At 40.4% G+C, this 18,703-nt stretch overlaps 1 protein-coding gene across 1 annotated transcript in view; it reads right to left on the bottom strand.

The window, feature by feature from the left end:
* Positions 1–18,703, bottom strand: part of nfic (nuclear factor I/C) — a 58,440-nt gene that overhangs the window by 13,943 nt on the left and 25,794 nt on the right. Inside the window, 2 exon segments of the mRNA XM_054596302.1 lie at positions 425–582; positions 18,298–18,411. Coding sequence (XP_054452277.1) covers positions 425–582; positions 18,298–18,411 — 272 coding nt within the window.

The raw sequence follows: 18,703 nt of genomic DNA, 5'->3' as shown, positions 1-18,703 counted from the left end.
TTAATTTCTTATATCTTTATATTTCTGGCAAACATCAGGTTTTGCCAGGCACATGATACGAGCTAGTTTTATTGCGTCATTTCCCAGGTAAAATCCCTCCAAACTGTTCTACCAGTAAACAAACTAATTCAAGTTCAATATCATCAACATATTTTAGTCAACCTACATGAATCATTTTCTTTTTTGTGGCATTGCATTGTCTGTCAAAAAATCAGTAGATGGCAGACATTGGTGTCCACCACAGCAGTTCTAAAGTGTTGCTGGTATTATACTTACGGCACTGCAACCGGCTGGTATTGGTTTACATATATAACTAGAGCAGAAGAATCTGTCCGCAAAGACAATTATATGCATTGTAAAACACTAGCTATTATTCAGCTAAAGTAGTAGCTCTGTCACATATTCTTTGACTGGTTGTACTCACTGAGCTTGGGGTTTGATTGGCAGGGTCGCAGGCCAATGAGACCAGATCTTTGAGGGGGTCCTGGGCTAGGTGAGGAGGATAGCGGATCGCTCCATGGGGGAAATAGGACGAGGGTGAGAAATGAATAGATGACGAGGGGTGGGGACTCCGAGACAGACCTGGCCAGAGAGAGATATGAGACAACACAGTAAATGGCATTTTGTTCCTATGTGTATGTATGTATGTATATGTGTGTTTGTGCGTGTGTGCATACGTATGTATGTGCATGTGAAGAAAGTGTTAGGAGGCAGACACGAAAAACTTTGTCTGGAAAACCATATTTATTTACAATAGTGGCACCCTGTTACATGTGTAACCAATATATATATACATATATACATATATATGTATATATATATATATATATATATATATATATATATATATATATGTGTATATATGTATATATATATATATATGTGTATATATGTATATATATATATATATATATATATATATATGTATATATATATATATATATATATATATATATATATATATATATATATATATATATTATTACAGTCATTTAGCAGACGCTTTTATCCAAAGCGACTTACAGGAAGTGTATTCAACATAGGTATTCATAGTCACCAGATATATATATCTATATATATATATATATATATATATATATATATATATATATATATATATATACATCTTTTACTTAAACAAGCATATATAAGCCAGGGCAAAAGTATAGTATTATATAATAATGCAACAGACTAATCCGATATAGTAAGTATAATATAAGTGCAGTAAACAAATACAAATTCAATAAGTGCATAACTATATACAGTAAGTAGCAACTAATACATATATGTATATATATATATATACATATATATATATATATATATATATATATATATATTTTGTTTGGTTTTCTTTGTATATATATATAGATATACACAAAGAAAACCAAACAAATAAGTTCAGAAATTAAGTTATGTGTAATAAAATGGAATGACACAGGGAAAAAGTATTGAACACATGAAGAAAGGGAGGTGCAAAAAGTCATGGAAAGCCAAGACACCAGTTGAAATCTATTAGTAATTAGAAAGCAATCCTGCCCCTTGTCAGTGCAAATTAATATCAGCTGGTTCAGTCCCAACTGATGGCCTATAAAAAGGTGTCTCATTACCAAGGTGTCACACAAGAAACATCTCATGATGGGTAAAAGCAAAGAGCTCTCTCAAGAACTTCTGAATGTTCCGGTGAGCACTGTTGGGGCTATAATCCGGAAATGGAAAGAACATCATTCACCATAAACCGGCCACGACCAGGTGCTCCTCGCAAGATTTCTGACAGAGGAGTGAAAATAATTATCAGAAGAGCCAAGGACCACTTGTGGAGAGCTTCAGAAAGACCTGGAATTAGCAGGTACAATTGTTTCAAAGAAAACAATAAGTAATGCACTCAACTGCCGTGGCCTGTATGCACGCTCACCACGCAAGACTCCATTGCTGAAGAAAAAGCATGTTGAAGCTTGTTTAAAGTTTGCTGCACAACATTTAGACAAGCCTGTGAAATACTGGGAGAATATAGTCTGGTCAGATGAGACCAAAATTGAACTCTTTGGATGCCAGAATACTGACCATGTTTGGAGGTCAAATGGCACTGCACATCACCCCAAAAACACCATACCAACAGTGAAGTTTGGAGGTGGGAACATCATGGTGTGGGGCTGTTTTTCAGCATACGGCACTGGCAAACTTCATATAATTGAAGGAAGGATGAACCTGTGCTGACGTACTGCGGTAAGCGTGTTGCCTCACTTCCGGTTCTCAGCGTAGTTGATAGCGTAATTTTCGCAGCTCCAGCGAAAACTAGTGAATTGTGTGACATTCCTTATTATAGCGGCTAATCACCTGTTTTACATTTAAATCACTTGCACACAATCTTAATTCAGCGACTTTTTCGCTTAAACCAACAGTTTACACGTTGTTCAGTTCTGCTAACGCTAGCTAGCCTCATTTAGCTTAGCAGCTAGCGATGGCGCTCCTCTCTCCTTCCCTCTCTCCTGCTCCCTCCTGCTCAGTGTGTCTCATGTTTAGCCATGCCTCTGCCTCCTTTACTGATAAGGGTACATGTAACAAATGTAGTTTGTTTGTTAGGTTGGAGGCGAGGCTCAGTGAGTTAGAGGCCCGGTTCCGCACCATTGAAGCTCAGTCGTTAGCTACTGCAGTTAGCCAGCCCACCCCCGTAGTCGGTGCGGGCCAACCAGACGTAGCTCCTGCTAGCCGTCCCCCGGCAACCCCCGAGCAGCCGGGAGGCTGGGTGACTGTCCGGAGGAAGCATAGTTCCATGTCGAAGCACACGGGTCACCACCAACCGCTTCACGTTTCTAACCGGTTTTCCCCGCTCAGCGACACACCCGCTGAGAAACCAACTCTGGTGATCGGCAGCTCCATTCTGAGAAACGTGAAGTTAGCGAAGACAGGGGCCATAGTTAACTGCATCCCCGGGGCCAGAGCTGGCGACATAGAATCCCATTTGAAACTGCTGGCTAAGGCTAAACGTAAATACAGTACGATTGTTATTCACGTCGGCGGTAATGACACCCGATTACGTCGCTCGGAGGTCACTAAATTGAACGTGGAATCGGTGTGTTCGTACGCAAAGACGATGTCGGACTCCGTAGTATTCTCTGGCCCTCTCCCTAATCTGGTCAATGATGAGATGTATAGCCGCATGTCATCATTCCGCCGCTGGTTGTCGAGGTGGTGTCCTGCAAACAATGTGGGCTTCGTAGACAATTGGCATACTTTCTGGGGAAAACCTGGTCTGATTAGGAGAGACGGCATCCATCCTACTTTGGATGGAGCGGATCTCATCTCTAGAAATCTGACCCAGTTTATTAGTGGACCTAATCCATGACCCAGAGTTCAGACCAGGAAGCAGAAGCAAAGTCGCAGTCTTTCACACTTCTCTGCGCTTCCTTTGGAGCAGTTACCCACCCAGTTACCCATCCAAAACCCTATAGAGACTGTGTCTGCCCCACGGCCACTTCAATTATTTAAAGTCAACAGAAGAGGAGTTATACAAAATAACTTAATAAAAGTTAAGGCAACCAATGCAACAGTGCATCAAAACAGGACAATTAAATGTGGACTCTTAAATATTAGATCTCTGTCATCTAAGGGTGTACTTGTAAATGATTTAATATCAGATAATCATATTGATTTATTTTGTCTTACTGAAACCTGGCTGTGTCATGAAGAGTACGTTAGCCTTAATGAATCAACTCCTCCAAGTTATATTAATACTCATATTCCTCGAGGCACAGGCCGAGGAGGTGGAGTAGCAGCTATCTTTGACTCAAGCCTATTAATAAACCTATTTACTAAAAATTAAATTACAACTCATTTGAAAGCCTTGTTCTTAGTCTTTCAAACCCGAGCGGGAAAGCATTAAAGTCAATTTTATTTGTTATAGTGTATCGTGCTCCAGGTGCGTATTCTGAATTCTCAGAGTTTTTATCTAGTTTAGTCCTTAAGACAGATAAAGTTATTATTGTAGGGGATTTTAATATTCATGTGGATGTGTATAATGATAGCCTTAGTACTGCGTTTAGTTCATTATTAGATTATATTGGCTTCTGTCAGTGTGTACATAAACCGACTCACTGTTTTAACCATACCCTCGACCTTGTTCTGGTATATGGTATTGAAATAGAAAATGTAATTGTCTCTCAACAGAACTCTCTTTTATCGGACCATTATCTAATAACCTTTGAATTTTTTCTACCAGAGTGTACGCCATTAGGCAAAAGTTTAAAGAAGCGATTTCTTCAGGGTTTTATTCAGTACCATTGCTCAATATAACAGAGGACTCCTACGCTAGCTTTAGTCCGTCTCAGATTGACCATCTTGTTGATAGTGCTGCATGCTCACTGCGAATGACACTAGACTATAGCTCCTCTAAAAAAGAAGCTAATAAAAGAAAGGAGGATTGCTCCATGGTATAATCCTCAAACCCGCGATTTAAAGCAAATATCGCGAAAACTTGAAAGGATATGGCGTTCCACCAATGTGGATGAAGCGTGGTTAGTCTGGCGAGACAGTCTTAAAATATATAAGAAGGCACTCCGTAATGCTAGAGCAGCCTATTATTCAGCATTAATAGAGAAAAATAAGAACAACCTCAGGGTTCTCTTCAGCACTGTAGCCAGGCTGACAGAGAGTCACAGCTCTGTTGAGCCGTGTATTCCTATAAACCTCAGTAGTAGTGACTTCATGAACTTCTTTAATGATAAGATTCTAACTATTAGAGAAACAATTTATAATCTACTGCCCTCAACCAGTACCGATCGATCCATAGCTGTAGAACCTGAAATATATTTAGATGGCTTTTCTCCCATCGACCTTCAACAATTGACTTTAACTATTTCTAAGTCTAAACCTTCCACCTGTCTCTTAGACCCGATTCCGACTAGGCTGCTTAAGGAAGTTTTACCTTCAATTAGCAATTCTTTATTAGAAATGATCAATCTGTCTTTACTAACGGGCCATGTACCACAGGCCTTCAAACTAGCTGTAATTAAACCTCTTCTTAAGAAACCTACTCTTGATCCAGAGGTGTTGGCTAACTATAGACCTATATCTAACCTTCCGTTCCTCTCTAAGATCCTTGAGAAAGCAGTAGCAAATCAGCTCTGTGACTTTATGCATTACAATAGTTTATTTGAGGATTTTCAGTCAGGATTTAGAGTGAATCATAGCACAGAGACGGCACTGGTGAAAATTACCAATGACCTTCTAATAGCTTCAGACAAAGGACTTGTCTCTGTACTTGTATTGCTAGACCTTAGTGCTGCATTTGATACCATTGATCACCAAATCCTATTACAGAGATTGGAGCATTTTATAGGCATTAAAGGAACCGCACTTAGCTGGTTTAAGTCATATTTATCAGACCGATCTCAGTTTGTATATGTAAACAATGAAAGCTCGATGAAAACCAGGGTTAGTCACGGAGTTCCACAGGGGTCTGTTCTTGGACCTATTTTATTTACCTTATATATGCTTCCCTTGGGGAATATTATCAGAAAACACTCAGTAAACTTTCATTGTTATGCAGATGATACCCAGTTATATCTATCAATTAAGCCAGACGAAACTAACCAGTTCTCTAAACTTCAAGCATGTCTTACGGACATAAAAACCTGGATGACCTGTAACTTTTTAATGTTAAACTCTGAAAAAACAGAAGTTATCCTACTAGGCCCAGATCACCTTCGAAATCAATTATCTAACGATATAGTTTCTCTAGATGGCATTGCTCTAGCATCCAGCACTACCGTTAAGAACCTTGGAGTTATCTTTGACCAGGATCTGTCTTTTAACTCTTATATAAAACAGATCTCAAGGACAGCCTTTTTTCATTTACGTAACATTGCGAAAATCAGGCAAATCCTGTCTCAAAGCGATGCAGAAAAACTAGTTCATGCATTTGTTACCTCTAGACTAGATTACTGTAACTCCTTATTATCAGGCTGTTCTAATAGGTCTCTTAGATCTTTACAGTTGATCCAGAATGCTGCAGCACGTGTTCTAACAAAAACTAAGAAAAGAGATCATATTACTCCAGTATTAGCTTCTCTGCACTGGCTCCATGTTAAATCAAGAATAGAATTTAAAATTCTTTTACTTACCTACAAAGCTCTAACTGGCCAGGCACCGTCTTATCTTAAGGAACTTATAGTTCCATATTACCCAACTAGAGAGCTGCGCTCAATCATAATATAAAAGTAGGATGGGAGCCAGAGCCTTCAGTTATCAGGCTCCTCTTCTGTGGAACCAGGTTCCAGTTTCAGTCCGGGGGGCAGACACACTCACCACTTTCAAGAGCAGGCTTAAGACCTTCCTTTTTGATAGCGCTTATAATTAGGGCTGGTTCAGGTTCGCCTTGGTCCAGCCCCTAGATATGCTGCTATATGCCTAGACAGCCGGGGACTACCTAGGATACGCTGAGCTCCTCTCTCCTCTTCTCTCCCTCCATCTTTATGTATTAATCTCCTATTTATGCACATTACTGATTTTGCTTCTTCCCCAGAGTTCTTGTGCTTTCTCGCCTCGCAGGTTCCCAGGAATCGGGGTTATATTTGGACTGTCATCGTGCCACCCACTGAGGTCCTGCTGACACCCACTACTACTACCACTATCATTATTAGTCACATTACTATTATTATTGCCTGTACTATTACGCTTATTGACTTGCTTGTACCCTGGAGTCTTTGTGCTTTCTCGCTTCGCAGGCTTCTATAAATCGTGGCTGTACCTGGACCGTGGTCGTGCATCCTGCTACGGCCCTGCTGACACCGACTGCTACCACCATTATTATTACTAGTCACATTACTATTACCTGTACCGTTAAGCATTTTAGCTTTACTTCCACCCTGAAGCCCTTTTGCTTTCTCGTTCCATGAATCGTTGTGGTACCTGGACCATAGTCGTGCCTCCTGCTGTGAGCCGACTGACACCCACTGCTACTTCGATTATTATTATTAATCACATTACTATCCCTATTTTCATAACTATAATTCTACTGTAATAATTGCTGCTGTTATTATAAGTAGTCTTATTATATGAATCATTTATGTCATATACATTGAATGTGTTGTATCTCTGTTATGCTGTTCATTCTGTACACATGACATCTATTGCATTCTGTCCATCCTGGGAGAAGGATCCCTCCTCTGTCGTTCTCCCATAGGTTTCTTCCTTTTTTCTCCCTGTTAAAGGTTTTTTTTTAGGGGAGTTTTTCCTGTGCCGATGTGAGGGAAGGACAGAGGATGTCGCATGTGCACAGATTGTAAAGCCCTCTGAGGCTAATTTGTGATTCGGGGCTATACAAAATAAACTGAATTGAATTGAATTGAATGAACGGAAAAATTTACCGAGACATTCTTGATAAAAATCTGCTGCCATCTACCAGGATGATGAAGATGAAATGAGGGTGGACGTTCCAGCAAGACAATGATCCCAAACACACAGCCAAGGAAACTCTCAATTGGTTTCAGAGAAATAAAATAAAGCTGCTAGAATGGCCCAGCCAATCACCTGACTTGAATCCAATAGAAAATCCATGGAAAGAACTAAAGATCAGAGTTCATATAAGAGGCCCACGGAACCTTCAAGATTTGAAGACTGTTTGTGTGGAAGAATGGGCCAAAATCTCACCTGAGCAATGCATGCGACTAGTTTCTCCATACAGGAGGCGTCTTGAAGCTGTCATTACCAACAAAGGCTTTTGTTCTAAGTATTAAATAAATTTCAGTAAGCATGTTCAATACTTTTTCCCTGTCATTCCATTTTATTACACAAAACTTAATTTCTGAATTTATTTGTTTGGTTTTCTTTGTATGTATGGATTATTTGGGTTGTTACCAACATCTGGTGAAAATTTCATGTCAATAGCACCTTTAGAAATATATTTACTGAGAAAAATGGTGACATGTTCAATACTTATTTTACCCGCTGTATATACAAACAAAAATGAAAGTTAACAGTTAACTCGGCTTAACTGAATAAAACTCAAATTATAATGAAGGTTACTCTGACGTCCACCCCCGTAACAGCCAAAAGCATCTGCTTGAATATAGCCTCCCATCAGCAGGGGTAAATTTAGTCCATACCATGACTGCAGGTAACTCAAATCATCTTCTGAGACAGGTAAGTGATGAAAACAATTCACATAGTTAACCATATAAGATACATTTGCAACCATGCAGAACAGATCACAAGGGTGAAGGAAGAGGAAGTGGCTGGGCACCTCCTCCTTATGACTTTGGAACACATGGTGGGTATGGTCAGTCACAATGAAAGAAAATGATGCAGAGGGAACCAATAAACAATAACTAAACTTGACATTACCTGTCTGTGTTTGACTTTACCCAGAAATGTTAAATGGGACAGGAAGTCAGCGATGACATTCTGTGTCCTGGTCTATACTGGACCTGATAACAATAAGGCTGGAAAGACAAAATATAATCTGGTAATTCTAGCATAAGTGTCATTTTGTGGATCCACTGCAAGGCACCACGGTATGTCTTAAGAACTAACTATTTGCCAATCAGGTAATATTTCAAGGTGTCTAACGCTAATTCAACAGCCAGAGCTTCCTTTCCAACTGTTGAGTACCTCATTTCCCTGGGGAAGAGTTTTTGTCTGATGTTCTGCAGAGTCAACTGGTTTCTACCCTGTCCTTGCAATTACACTTCTCCGAGACCTATTCCAGAAGTGAAGGGAAGAGTGAAATCTGCACACTACAAAACAGGTTCTTGACACAGTTTTTCAAGTCCTTGAAAGAATTTTCCGGAGTCCACTTTACCTTATGGTCACCACTCTTTGGAACCAACACCACAGGGCTACACAACTTACTGCGACAAGGCTCAATTATTCCTGTAGCAACTATTTCCTCTACTTCTTGCTTGCGTTCGGAAAGAAGTCTGGCTGAAAATGCGGCAGGTAATGTCCCTGATTGGCAGTTCAATTAGATTTGTACATCCTCGACTGAAGAGCTCTTAAGGCATGTGGGCGTGCAACTACCGGCGTTTATCTGGCATGAGATGACTCATATCTGGAAAACACAGGAGTCTCAGTTGAAGAGGGAAAATACTGCTCCTGAAGCTCTTCCTTGCATGCCCACAAGGTTGTAGACTTATCAGGTTGGTCTACCCAGTCTTTCAGAAGGTTTACATGGAAGACTCAATGCTTTTGGGAAAAAGGAGTTCAAACATGCCTGGGCAGGCCTTTTTTGTTGGCTGTTGCAGCATTGGACCCTCCCAAGCCTCCTTCAAGACACCCATGGGCCCCTTACTGGATGCCTTTATAGCAGCTGTAAAAGTGAAAACCCTGTAGATGTTGGTGGATATCTCACACCTTGAATTCCCAGCATGCTGTACACCTCTTTCAGCAGGCTTGAGGTGAAGTTGGATCCTGGTGGTGTAGTATGAAGTCAACATGTCACAGGGAAGAGAAGTAAGTGCACTTCTACACTGCCATCATTAAGTCCATCCTCTCCTCCTCAATCATCGTCTGGTACGCTGCAGCCACTGCCAAAGACATGGGCAGACTGCAGCGTATCGTCCATTCTGCTGAGAGAGTGATTGTCTGCAATCTGCCCCCCGCCACGATTTGTTCGCCTTGAGGACCCTGAGGCTGGCAAGAAAGATTGTAACCGACACCTCTCACCCTGGACACAAACTCTTAAATCCCTTCCCTCTTGCAGAAGGATGCGGTCCATCAGGACCAAGACCCCACGCCATAAAAACAGTTTCTTCCCGTCCGCAGTTGGGTTCATCAATATATCCTAGGACCCCCAGGGACCAACTGACTCTTACACTTACATCCCCTGGATCATTTCCAACAGTTATAAACCCCTGCAGATCTTTTATTTTCTTTATTAATATACACGTTGACACTTTAATTGTATACTTGTTTTAATGTACTCTTATTTGTTTATTTGTTACCATATTGTATTGTACATTTTCATATTTCTATTTTTAAATTATGTCTTATACTTGCACTGTCTTTACTGTTTGACTGTTACGCACCAATAGATCACCTAGCCAAATTCCTTGTATGTGTAACTTACTTGGCAATAAGTAGCGTCTTTGACTTCCGGTTAGAGGATGTTGTGAGTTGACGCACGTGGAGAGTCTCCCGACCAATTTCAATATTTTACCTTTAAGACCTCCTTTGTGTTTTACTTTTGCCTCACAGCAAGTTGTTGAACGTGCTACGAACACTTCTGGGTAAAGAAATGACACTCGGGCTACTTCGCTATCTGCAAAGCTAGCTAAAATGGCTGCGGGCTCCGACTCATCTTCAGGTGAGACAAATCACCCAGCCGTCGAAGGTGGAAGCGAGCCCGTCACAATACAACAACTGGCCTCGCTGCTGGAAAACCACCGTACCAGTATGAAAGAGGAACCCAAGCAGTTTATAGCGGACTTACTGATTGACGACACTGGGGCCGGAGCTGTTCACTTCTCCTCCGCTGATTGACCGCGCACACTGCACCGTTACCAGAACGTGGATCCACCAAGTCCAGGTCCTTTATTATGTGCTTTCACAACTACTCAGATAAGGAAAAAATATTAAGATGGGCCATGAAACACGAATTAAAGTATCATAATGTGACTCTGAGAGTTTACCAGGACATGAGTGTGACCCTTGCCAGAAAGAGAGCGGCTTTTAATGACATTAAACAGAAACTGTAAAGACAAGGGGTCCGCTTCGGACTGTTACACCCGGCCTGCCTGCGCGTCACCTTTGAAGGAGAATCCGTCTACTTCGACACCCCCGAAGAAGCAAAAGCCTTCTACGACCGATGGATAACCGGTTAAAGAAGTCACTGCATCAAAAGATGGTCCCAGAAGCAGGCGCACATAGGCCTGCATGTATGTACACTACCCGTTTCGTGATAAGTGGACGGTTTTTCTTTTTGTCTGTTTTTCTCCAACTTTTTGGGGTGAAATGGTTACTGTCAGCCCGCTAATATTATTGTAAAGGTGAGAGCTACTCTTTTCTTTTGTCTAAAAAATTAATAATCTGTCACCCTGTGTAGTTTCAGAAGTTCAAGTTTTGATAACTTTCAACATATACTTGTTGTGGGCAATTACACTCTACTTTTTTACTCTTCATTGTGGTGCCACAAAGCTGGTCTTAAACACTAATTTGATGTGTTGGGAGAACCTCCTAGTTAGAAGCAACTAAGGAAGGCCTTACTGGAAGTCCAAGTTAAGGGAGTCCTGCGGCTAGCCCGTTAGGGAGACCAGCATAGGAATGGTGTTTTATGTTCAAGAAGTTCTAGTTTTAAGGGTATTATATAGTTCAGGGTTGTTCGGGATATACACTGCCTCTATGACAAAAAAAAAATCCTAACTTTAGGTACAAAGTAGAACTATGTTAAATGGAATAATTACAGGAGCTGGTACAACAAGATTGGTCACTTGGAATGTCAAGGGACTAAATGGCCCCATTAAAAGAGCTAGAGTCTTCGCTCACTTGAAAAAACTAAAGGCTGAAATAATTTTCCTACAAGAAACCCATCTATCCACAGCAAACCAAGTGAGATTGCGAAAACCTTGGGTTGGTCAAATCTTCCACTCTAATTTCAATAGTAAATCAAGGGGGGTGGCCATTCTTCTTCATAAAAAAGTACAATTTACTGCAGCAGACATTATCTCAGATCCAAATGGTCGTTATATCATAATTTCAGGTTCACTTTTTCACACACCAGTGATACTTGTTAATGTTTATGCCCCTAACTGGGATGATGAACATTTTTATAAAGAAAATAATCTCCAATATTCATACCCTAAACTCTCATAATTTAATATTCGGAGGAGATCTGAATTGCCTAATTAATCCCAGTCTGGATAGACTACTACTTTAAAACCGCCTTTGAAAATGGCGAAGACCCTGTCGGCTTTTATGGATCAGGTTGGATGTATTGATCCCTGGAGGTTTAAGAACCCCACTGATAAGATTTTTTCTTTCTATTCACATACCCACAGACCTACTCTCGAATAGATTCTTTTTTTATTGATAAAACTCTCCTTCCTTCAGTGGCTAACACAGAATACTCTGCAATGGTAGAATCTGACCATGCCCCAGTAATTTTAGATCTATCATTTAATCTTTTACAAAAACCCCGTCCCCTATGGAGGTTTGATCCCCTTCTGCTTGGGGATAAAAGCTTTTGCGATCTGATAAATAGAGTTATTGATGAGTTTCTTATAAATAACCAAAAAGATAATGTATCCCCTTCTCTTCTTTGGGAGACTCTTAAAGTTGTCATTAGGGGGGAAATTATTAAAAAATTAGCTTTTTCCTCTTTGAAAAATAAATTACGTAGGGAGAAACAAGATCAACTCATTAAATCAATCAGAGATTTAGATTTACAAAACTCAACGATACCGTCTCCTGAACTTCAAAAACAAAGATTAAATCTGCAAAAGGAGTATGATTTACTGTCGACAGGCAAAATTGAAAAACAACTATTACGAACTCGTGGTCTTCACTATGAGCATGGTGATAAAGCAGGAAGGTTACTAGCTCATCAACTTAAAGTTAACTCTGCCTCTCAGCAAATATCACAAATTAAAAACATCTCAAATGATGTGACAGTAATTCCATCCGAAATTAATAATATCTTCAAAGACTATTACTCTAACTTATATCAATCAGAAAACCCGCCAAACAACACAGACATGGAAAAGTTCCTTGAGGGCCTTATATTCCCAAATATTGATAACGACCAAGAAAAGGAACTAGACCAACCATTGAGTATGGGCAAGATACTGGGATCAATTAAAGCTATACAAAGCGGCAGAGCACCTGGACCAGACGGCTTCCCCATTTAATTTTTCAAGAAATTTTCAGATAAGCTATTGCCACTCTTGCTTAATATGTTTAATGACTCGCTATCCAGAGGTACTCTGCCACAAACCCTGACAAATGCATCAATTACTCTATTGTTAAAACCTGGAAAAGATGCAAATGAATGTGGATCTTATAGATCTTATTGATCTTATAGACCAATATCTCTTCTAAATTCATTCATTTTCCGTAACCTGCTTATCCAATTAAGGGTCGCAGGGGTGCTGGAGCCGATCTCAGCTGTCAATGGGAGAAGGCAGGGTACACACTGGACAGGTTGCCAGTCTGTCGCAGGGCTGACATGTATAGACAGACAACCATTCACACTCACATCCACACCTACGGGCAATTTAGAGTCTTCAATGAACCTTAGTTGCATGTCTTTGGACTGTGGGAGGAAGCCGGAGAACCCGGAGAGAATCCACGCTGACACGGGGAGAACATGCAAACTCCACACAGAAGGTTGTCTGGCCCGGGAATTGAACCCAGGCCCCTCTTGCTGTGAGGCGACAGTGCTAACCACTACACCACCGTGCAGCCCTCTCTTCTAAATGCAGATTATAAAATTTTGGTGAAGGTCCTAGCTGTGCGTCTGGAAACAGTTATTCACCATGTTATTTCTGATGACCAAACTGGTTTCATAAGGAATCGCCACTCTTTCAGCAATATCCGCCATCTGTTGAATGTTATCCACTCCCCTGTGTCTGGAGAGACCCCAGAGATGGTTAACTCTTTGGATGCAGAAAAGGCATTTGATAGGGTGGAATGGCCATATCTATTCAGGATTTTGGAAAAGTTTTGGTCCTAAATTTGTGGCATAGGTAAAACTCCTCTACTCCTCACCCAGGGCCTCTGTTGTCACCAATAGATCAAACTCAGAATATTTCAATTCATACAGAGGTACCCATCAAGGCTGCCCTTTAAGTCCCTTATTATTTGCCTTAGCTATCGAACCGCTATCTGTTGCTCTTAAAGCATCCACGAACATCAAAGGAATTCACAGATGGAGCACTGAGCATAGAGTCTCGCTATATGCTGACGATTTATTAGTTTATATTTCCGACCCGGTAGAATCTGTTCCTGCATTACCGTATTTTCCGCACTATAAGGCGCACTTAAAAGCCTTTAATTTTCTCAAAAAACGACAGTGCGCCTTATAATCCGGAGCGCCTTATATATGGATTAATTCTGGTTGTCCTTACTGACCTCGAAGCGATTTTGTGTGGTACACGGCGCTCTGTCAAAATGTTTTAGTACGACTTTGGTAAACTACAAAGCCGCACCGCTTGCAGCATTACGGCTACCGTAGTCAGGAGCGTCGCGGAGTAATACATACTGTGCTTCACCATAATATTACAGTGTGTGTGTATAAGGACCCCAAAATGGCACCTGTCAAGAGACACGCTTACGACGCGGACTTCAAAGTCAAGGCTATCAGTCACGCAGTAGAACATGGGAATAGAGCAGCTGCGAGAGAATTCAACGTTAATGAATCAATGGTACGGAAGTGGAGGAAGCAAGAAGATGACCTGCGCCAAGTAAAGAAGACCACACAGAGTTTCCGAGGGAACAAAGCGAGATGGCCACAGTTAGAGGACAAAATTGAACAGTGGGTTATTGAACAGAGAGCAGCAGGTAGAAGCGTCTCTACAGTCTCTATTCGACTGAAGGCAACAGCGTTAGCACGGGACATGAATATCAATGACTTTCGAGGCGTTCCTTCTTGGTGCTTTCGTTTTATGAAAAGACGTAATCTCTCCATCCGCACACGAACTACCGTCTTGCAGCAGCTGCCAAAAGATTACCAAGAAAAGCTGGCCACTTTCCGCGCATACTGCAAAAACAAGATCACTGAAAAGAAGATCCGGCCAGAGCACATCACCAACATGGACGAGGTTCCCCTCACCTTTGATATCCCCGTGAACCGCACCGTGGAGAAAACAGGGACCAGAACGGTGTCTATACGCTCCACAGGGAACGAGAAGTCATCCTTCACTGTAGTTCTCGGTTGCCAGGCTAATGGCCAGAAACTTTCACCCATGGTCATTTTCAAGAGGAAGACTTTGCCAAAAGAAAAGTTTCCAGCCGGCGTCATCATCAAAGCTAACCCGAAGGGCTGGATGGACGAGGAAAAGATGAGTGGCTGAGAGAAATTTACGTCAAGAGACCGGATGGCTTTTTCCACAAATCTCCGTCCCTATTGATCTGCGACTCCATGCGCGCCCATCTCACCGATGCTGTCAAAAACAAAGTGAAGCAAACTAATTCGGAGCTTGCCATCATTCCGGGTGGATTAACTAAAGAACTCCAGCCGCTAGATATTGGTGTCAACAGGGCGTTCAAAGTTAAACTGCGAGCTGCGTGGGAGCAGTGGATGACAGAAGGCGAACACACATTCACCAAGACAGGGAGACAGCGCCGGGCGACTTACGCTACTATCTGCCAATGGATCGTGGATGCCTGGGCTAAGGTATCAGTCTCAACTGTGGTCTGAGCTTTCACGAAGGCCGGAATCATCACTGAACTGCCAGGTAACAGCAACGACACTGACTCTGACTCGGATAATGACGAGAGGGATCCGGGCATGCTGGATGCCGTAATCGCCCAACTGTTAAACTCGGACACTGAAGATGAAGAATTTGAGGGATTTGTGAACGAGGAATGAACTGAAAAAGTGAGTGTATTGTGTTGTATTTTACGTGTTACAACTGAACAGGGTTGGGAGTTATTGTGAATACGCTCATTAACGTTTGAACAATGTTGAGAGTTATTGTGAACACGTTTAATAAAGTTTGACTGACTAACTGTTTTGTTTCGCTTAATGCGCCTTATAGTCCGGTGCGCCTTATATATGAAAAAAGATCGAAAATAGACCATTCATTGACAGTGCGCCTTATAATCCAGTGCGCCCTATAGTGCGGAAAATACGGTAGTTGGTATCCTTAAACAATTTGGGACCTTCTCAGGATACAATTTTTCCAAAAGCGAATGCTCTCCTTTAAACAATTTAACAATAAGGACACCAGAAATACAACTGCCATTTTGTTTATGTAATTCTGAATTCAAATATCTGGGCATTTATATCACTCGAAAATTCGAAAACTTGTACCATAGGAATTTCTCTCCATTAATCAGTAAGATGAAGACAGACTTTGATAGATGGAAAACCATCTATATTTCACTCACAGGCAGAGTTAATTCTGTTAAGATGTGTGTTTTACCACGCTTCTTATATTTGTTTCAATGTCTGCCTGTGTTCTTGCCTAAGCTCTTTTTTACTATCCTAGATAAGCATATTACAGAATTTGTATGGACTGATAAGCAACCAAGGATAAGTAAAGTGATGCTACAAAGACATCAATCTCAAGGTGGACCCTCTCTTCCTAATTTCAGATATTACTACTTGGCAGCAAATATACAGAGAATAATATACTGGATCAAGCATCCTCAAGTAAGCTGGTGTCTAAATGAAGCTAAATCGTGTACATCTTCCTCTCTTCTAGCATTAGTAACCTCTAGACTACCCTTCTCCCCAAGAAAATACTCAACCAACCCTATAGTAATTGCAACATTGAACACAATTCCGTAAATAATTTGGCTTCACAGACTTATCCACTCTAACTCCTATTCATGATAATCACCCCTTTCCCCCACCCAGACTAGACTGTGCATTCTCTCTATGGCTTAAAAATGGCATTTCCAACATTGGTCAATTATACATCAATGGGGTGTTTGGAAGTTCCGGAGATATATTTGAAAGATACAATATCCCTCAATCCGATCTTTTTTGCTATTTCCAAGTGCGACATTTTACCAAATCTTACAACTCCAATTTTCCTAATTCACCTCTAGACTCAGTGTATGAGAAAATTCTGAACACCCAACCAAAGGTAAAAGGATTTATATCCCAAATATATCAAATCATCAACTCAATTACTGAGACTAACATTGGTAAAATCAAAGCGGATTGGGAAAAAGAACTTGGCACGAGCATTCCAGATTCAACCAGGCCCTTATAAGGGTCAATAAAAGCTCATCGTGTGCATGGTTAAACTTACTACAATTCAAGGTAAAGCATCGCCTGCACTACTCTAACTCCAAACTTTCGAAAATGTACTCTAATGTGGTAGATAGCTGCAATAGATGTCATAATTCACCAGCAGATCTTACTCACATGTTGTGGAGCTGTCCACAACTCAAAACTTACTGGGACAAAATATTCAAAGTCTTATCAGACTCCCTCAGTCTTAATCTCCTACCCAACGCCTATATGTGCATCTTTGGTGTTCAGGGCGACGGATAAAACTTTAATAAATAAACACAAAAACATAATTGCTTTCTCAACTCTTTTGGCGCGAAGACAAATCTTAATGGATTGGAAGTCTCATCATCCCCCAAATTGTTCTATGTGGTTGAGGGATTTGGTGTTCTTTAAATTCTCCACTTGGGGTCCGATCATACAATACTTTGACAAATTGAAGACTCTCTCTTTAGATTCATAAACCTTTTCCATTTTCCTTGGACTTTCCTTTTTGTCTTTTTTTATTTTAATTATTATTGTAATTATTATTTTTCTATTTTATTTTTTTTACTCATAACTTGTCTCTGTTTTTCTTCATTTACCATCCTGTAATTTGTTAACTTATTTTGCTTAAACTCCTTGAGTTATTAATATTGTAGTGTACTTTCTGTATCGAGGTAGTGTGATCTGTTCTGGGGTAGGGGGTGGGAGGGGAGAAAATTGAAAAATGACATGTACATTGTATTATTGCATTCTTTGTGCTTCTGAGAATAAAAAATAAATAAATAAATAAGCAGCATCTTTACAATGCCTTTTTTTAGACAAACGTAATTTTTCAAAAAAATTGTAATGACATACTATAGTGGGCCTTTTTTTAGGTAGGTAGGTAGGTAGGTATGTATTTATGAATGTATGTTTGTGCATATGTATGTGCGTATGTATGAATGTATTGTAGGGGACTGCCTATAGTTGCTTGGGGTTCCAGCCAGGGTATCGTCCAGCAATTTCGATGTTTGAGTTTATTAAGGTCAACCCCCCCACATGAATACAGGGCACCATACAATCTGTAATGAACCGACATCTCATAAATCTGAACCACCAGGTTAAGTGCACACACATTTTCAAGCAATAATCAGAGAAACAAGGCAAAACAGTTAGATATTTCAGTGTATTGGAGAGGCAATTCAAACCACATTAATACTTAAAAAATAAAATAAAAGTCCTGATAAAGGGCTCAACAAAAATAAACCACTTTCCAAGTTTAATGTTTTCCCTATGAGTAAATCAAAGTCGAAAACAAAATAATTACAAATGAATAATAATAATACAAATAATAATAAAATAGTTATATATATATATATATATATATATATATATATATATATATATATATTAATATATTTGTTATGCATACTGACCACTGTGAACAGCTATGACTGGCCGGTGGTGCTGAGTGAAGGAGCCTAGTCTTGGTGAGTCTTCCTGGGAAGAGGGACTGTCCAGCTCTGCTTTCTTCACTGGAGGAGACAGACCTAAAACAAAATTGCAGTCAGACATTTTATTGGTGTTAGAATCAACAGTGCTAGAAGCCCTGTATTTGTTAACTTTTTGGTCTGAAGACCAATGTAAGAGCATTTTTTTCTGACCTCCAGCACCACCACTGCCTTATTGGGCTTTTAAGGGAGTTTGTCAGTGTGAAACTGGATGCCTCAGACTTTTCCTCAGACCAGTACCCTCCTCGAATATTTTAACATGTTAATGTTTGTCAGTTATGACTATTGACGATTGAAGACATGATCAGCGATTGCTGATGCCTTTCTGAAA

Source organism: Anoplopoma fimbria, chromosome 3, assembly GCF_027596085.1.
Source record: "Anoplopoma fimbria isolate UVic2021 breed Golden Eagle Sablefish chromosome 3, Afim_UVic_2022, whole genome shotgun sequence".
NCBI lineage: Eukaryota > Metazoa > Chordata > Actinopteri > Perciformes > Anoplopomatidae > Anoplopoma > Anoplopoma fimbria.
The sequence above is the reverse complement of the archived record's forward strand: the minus strand, read 5'-3'. Positions and strand labels throughout refer to the sequence as shown.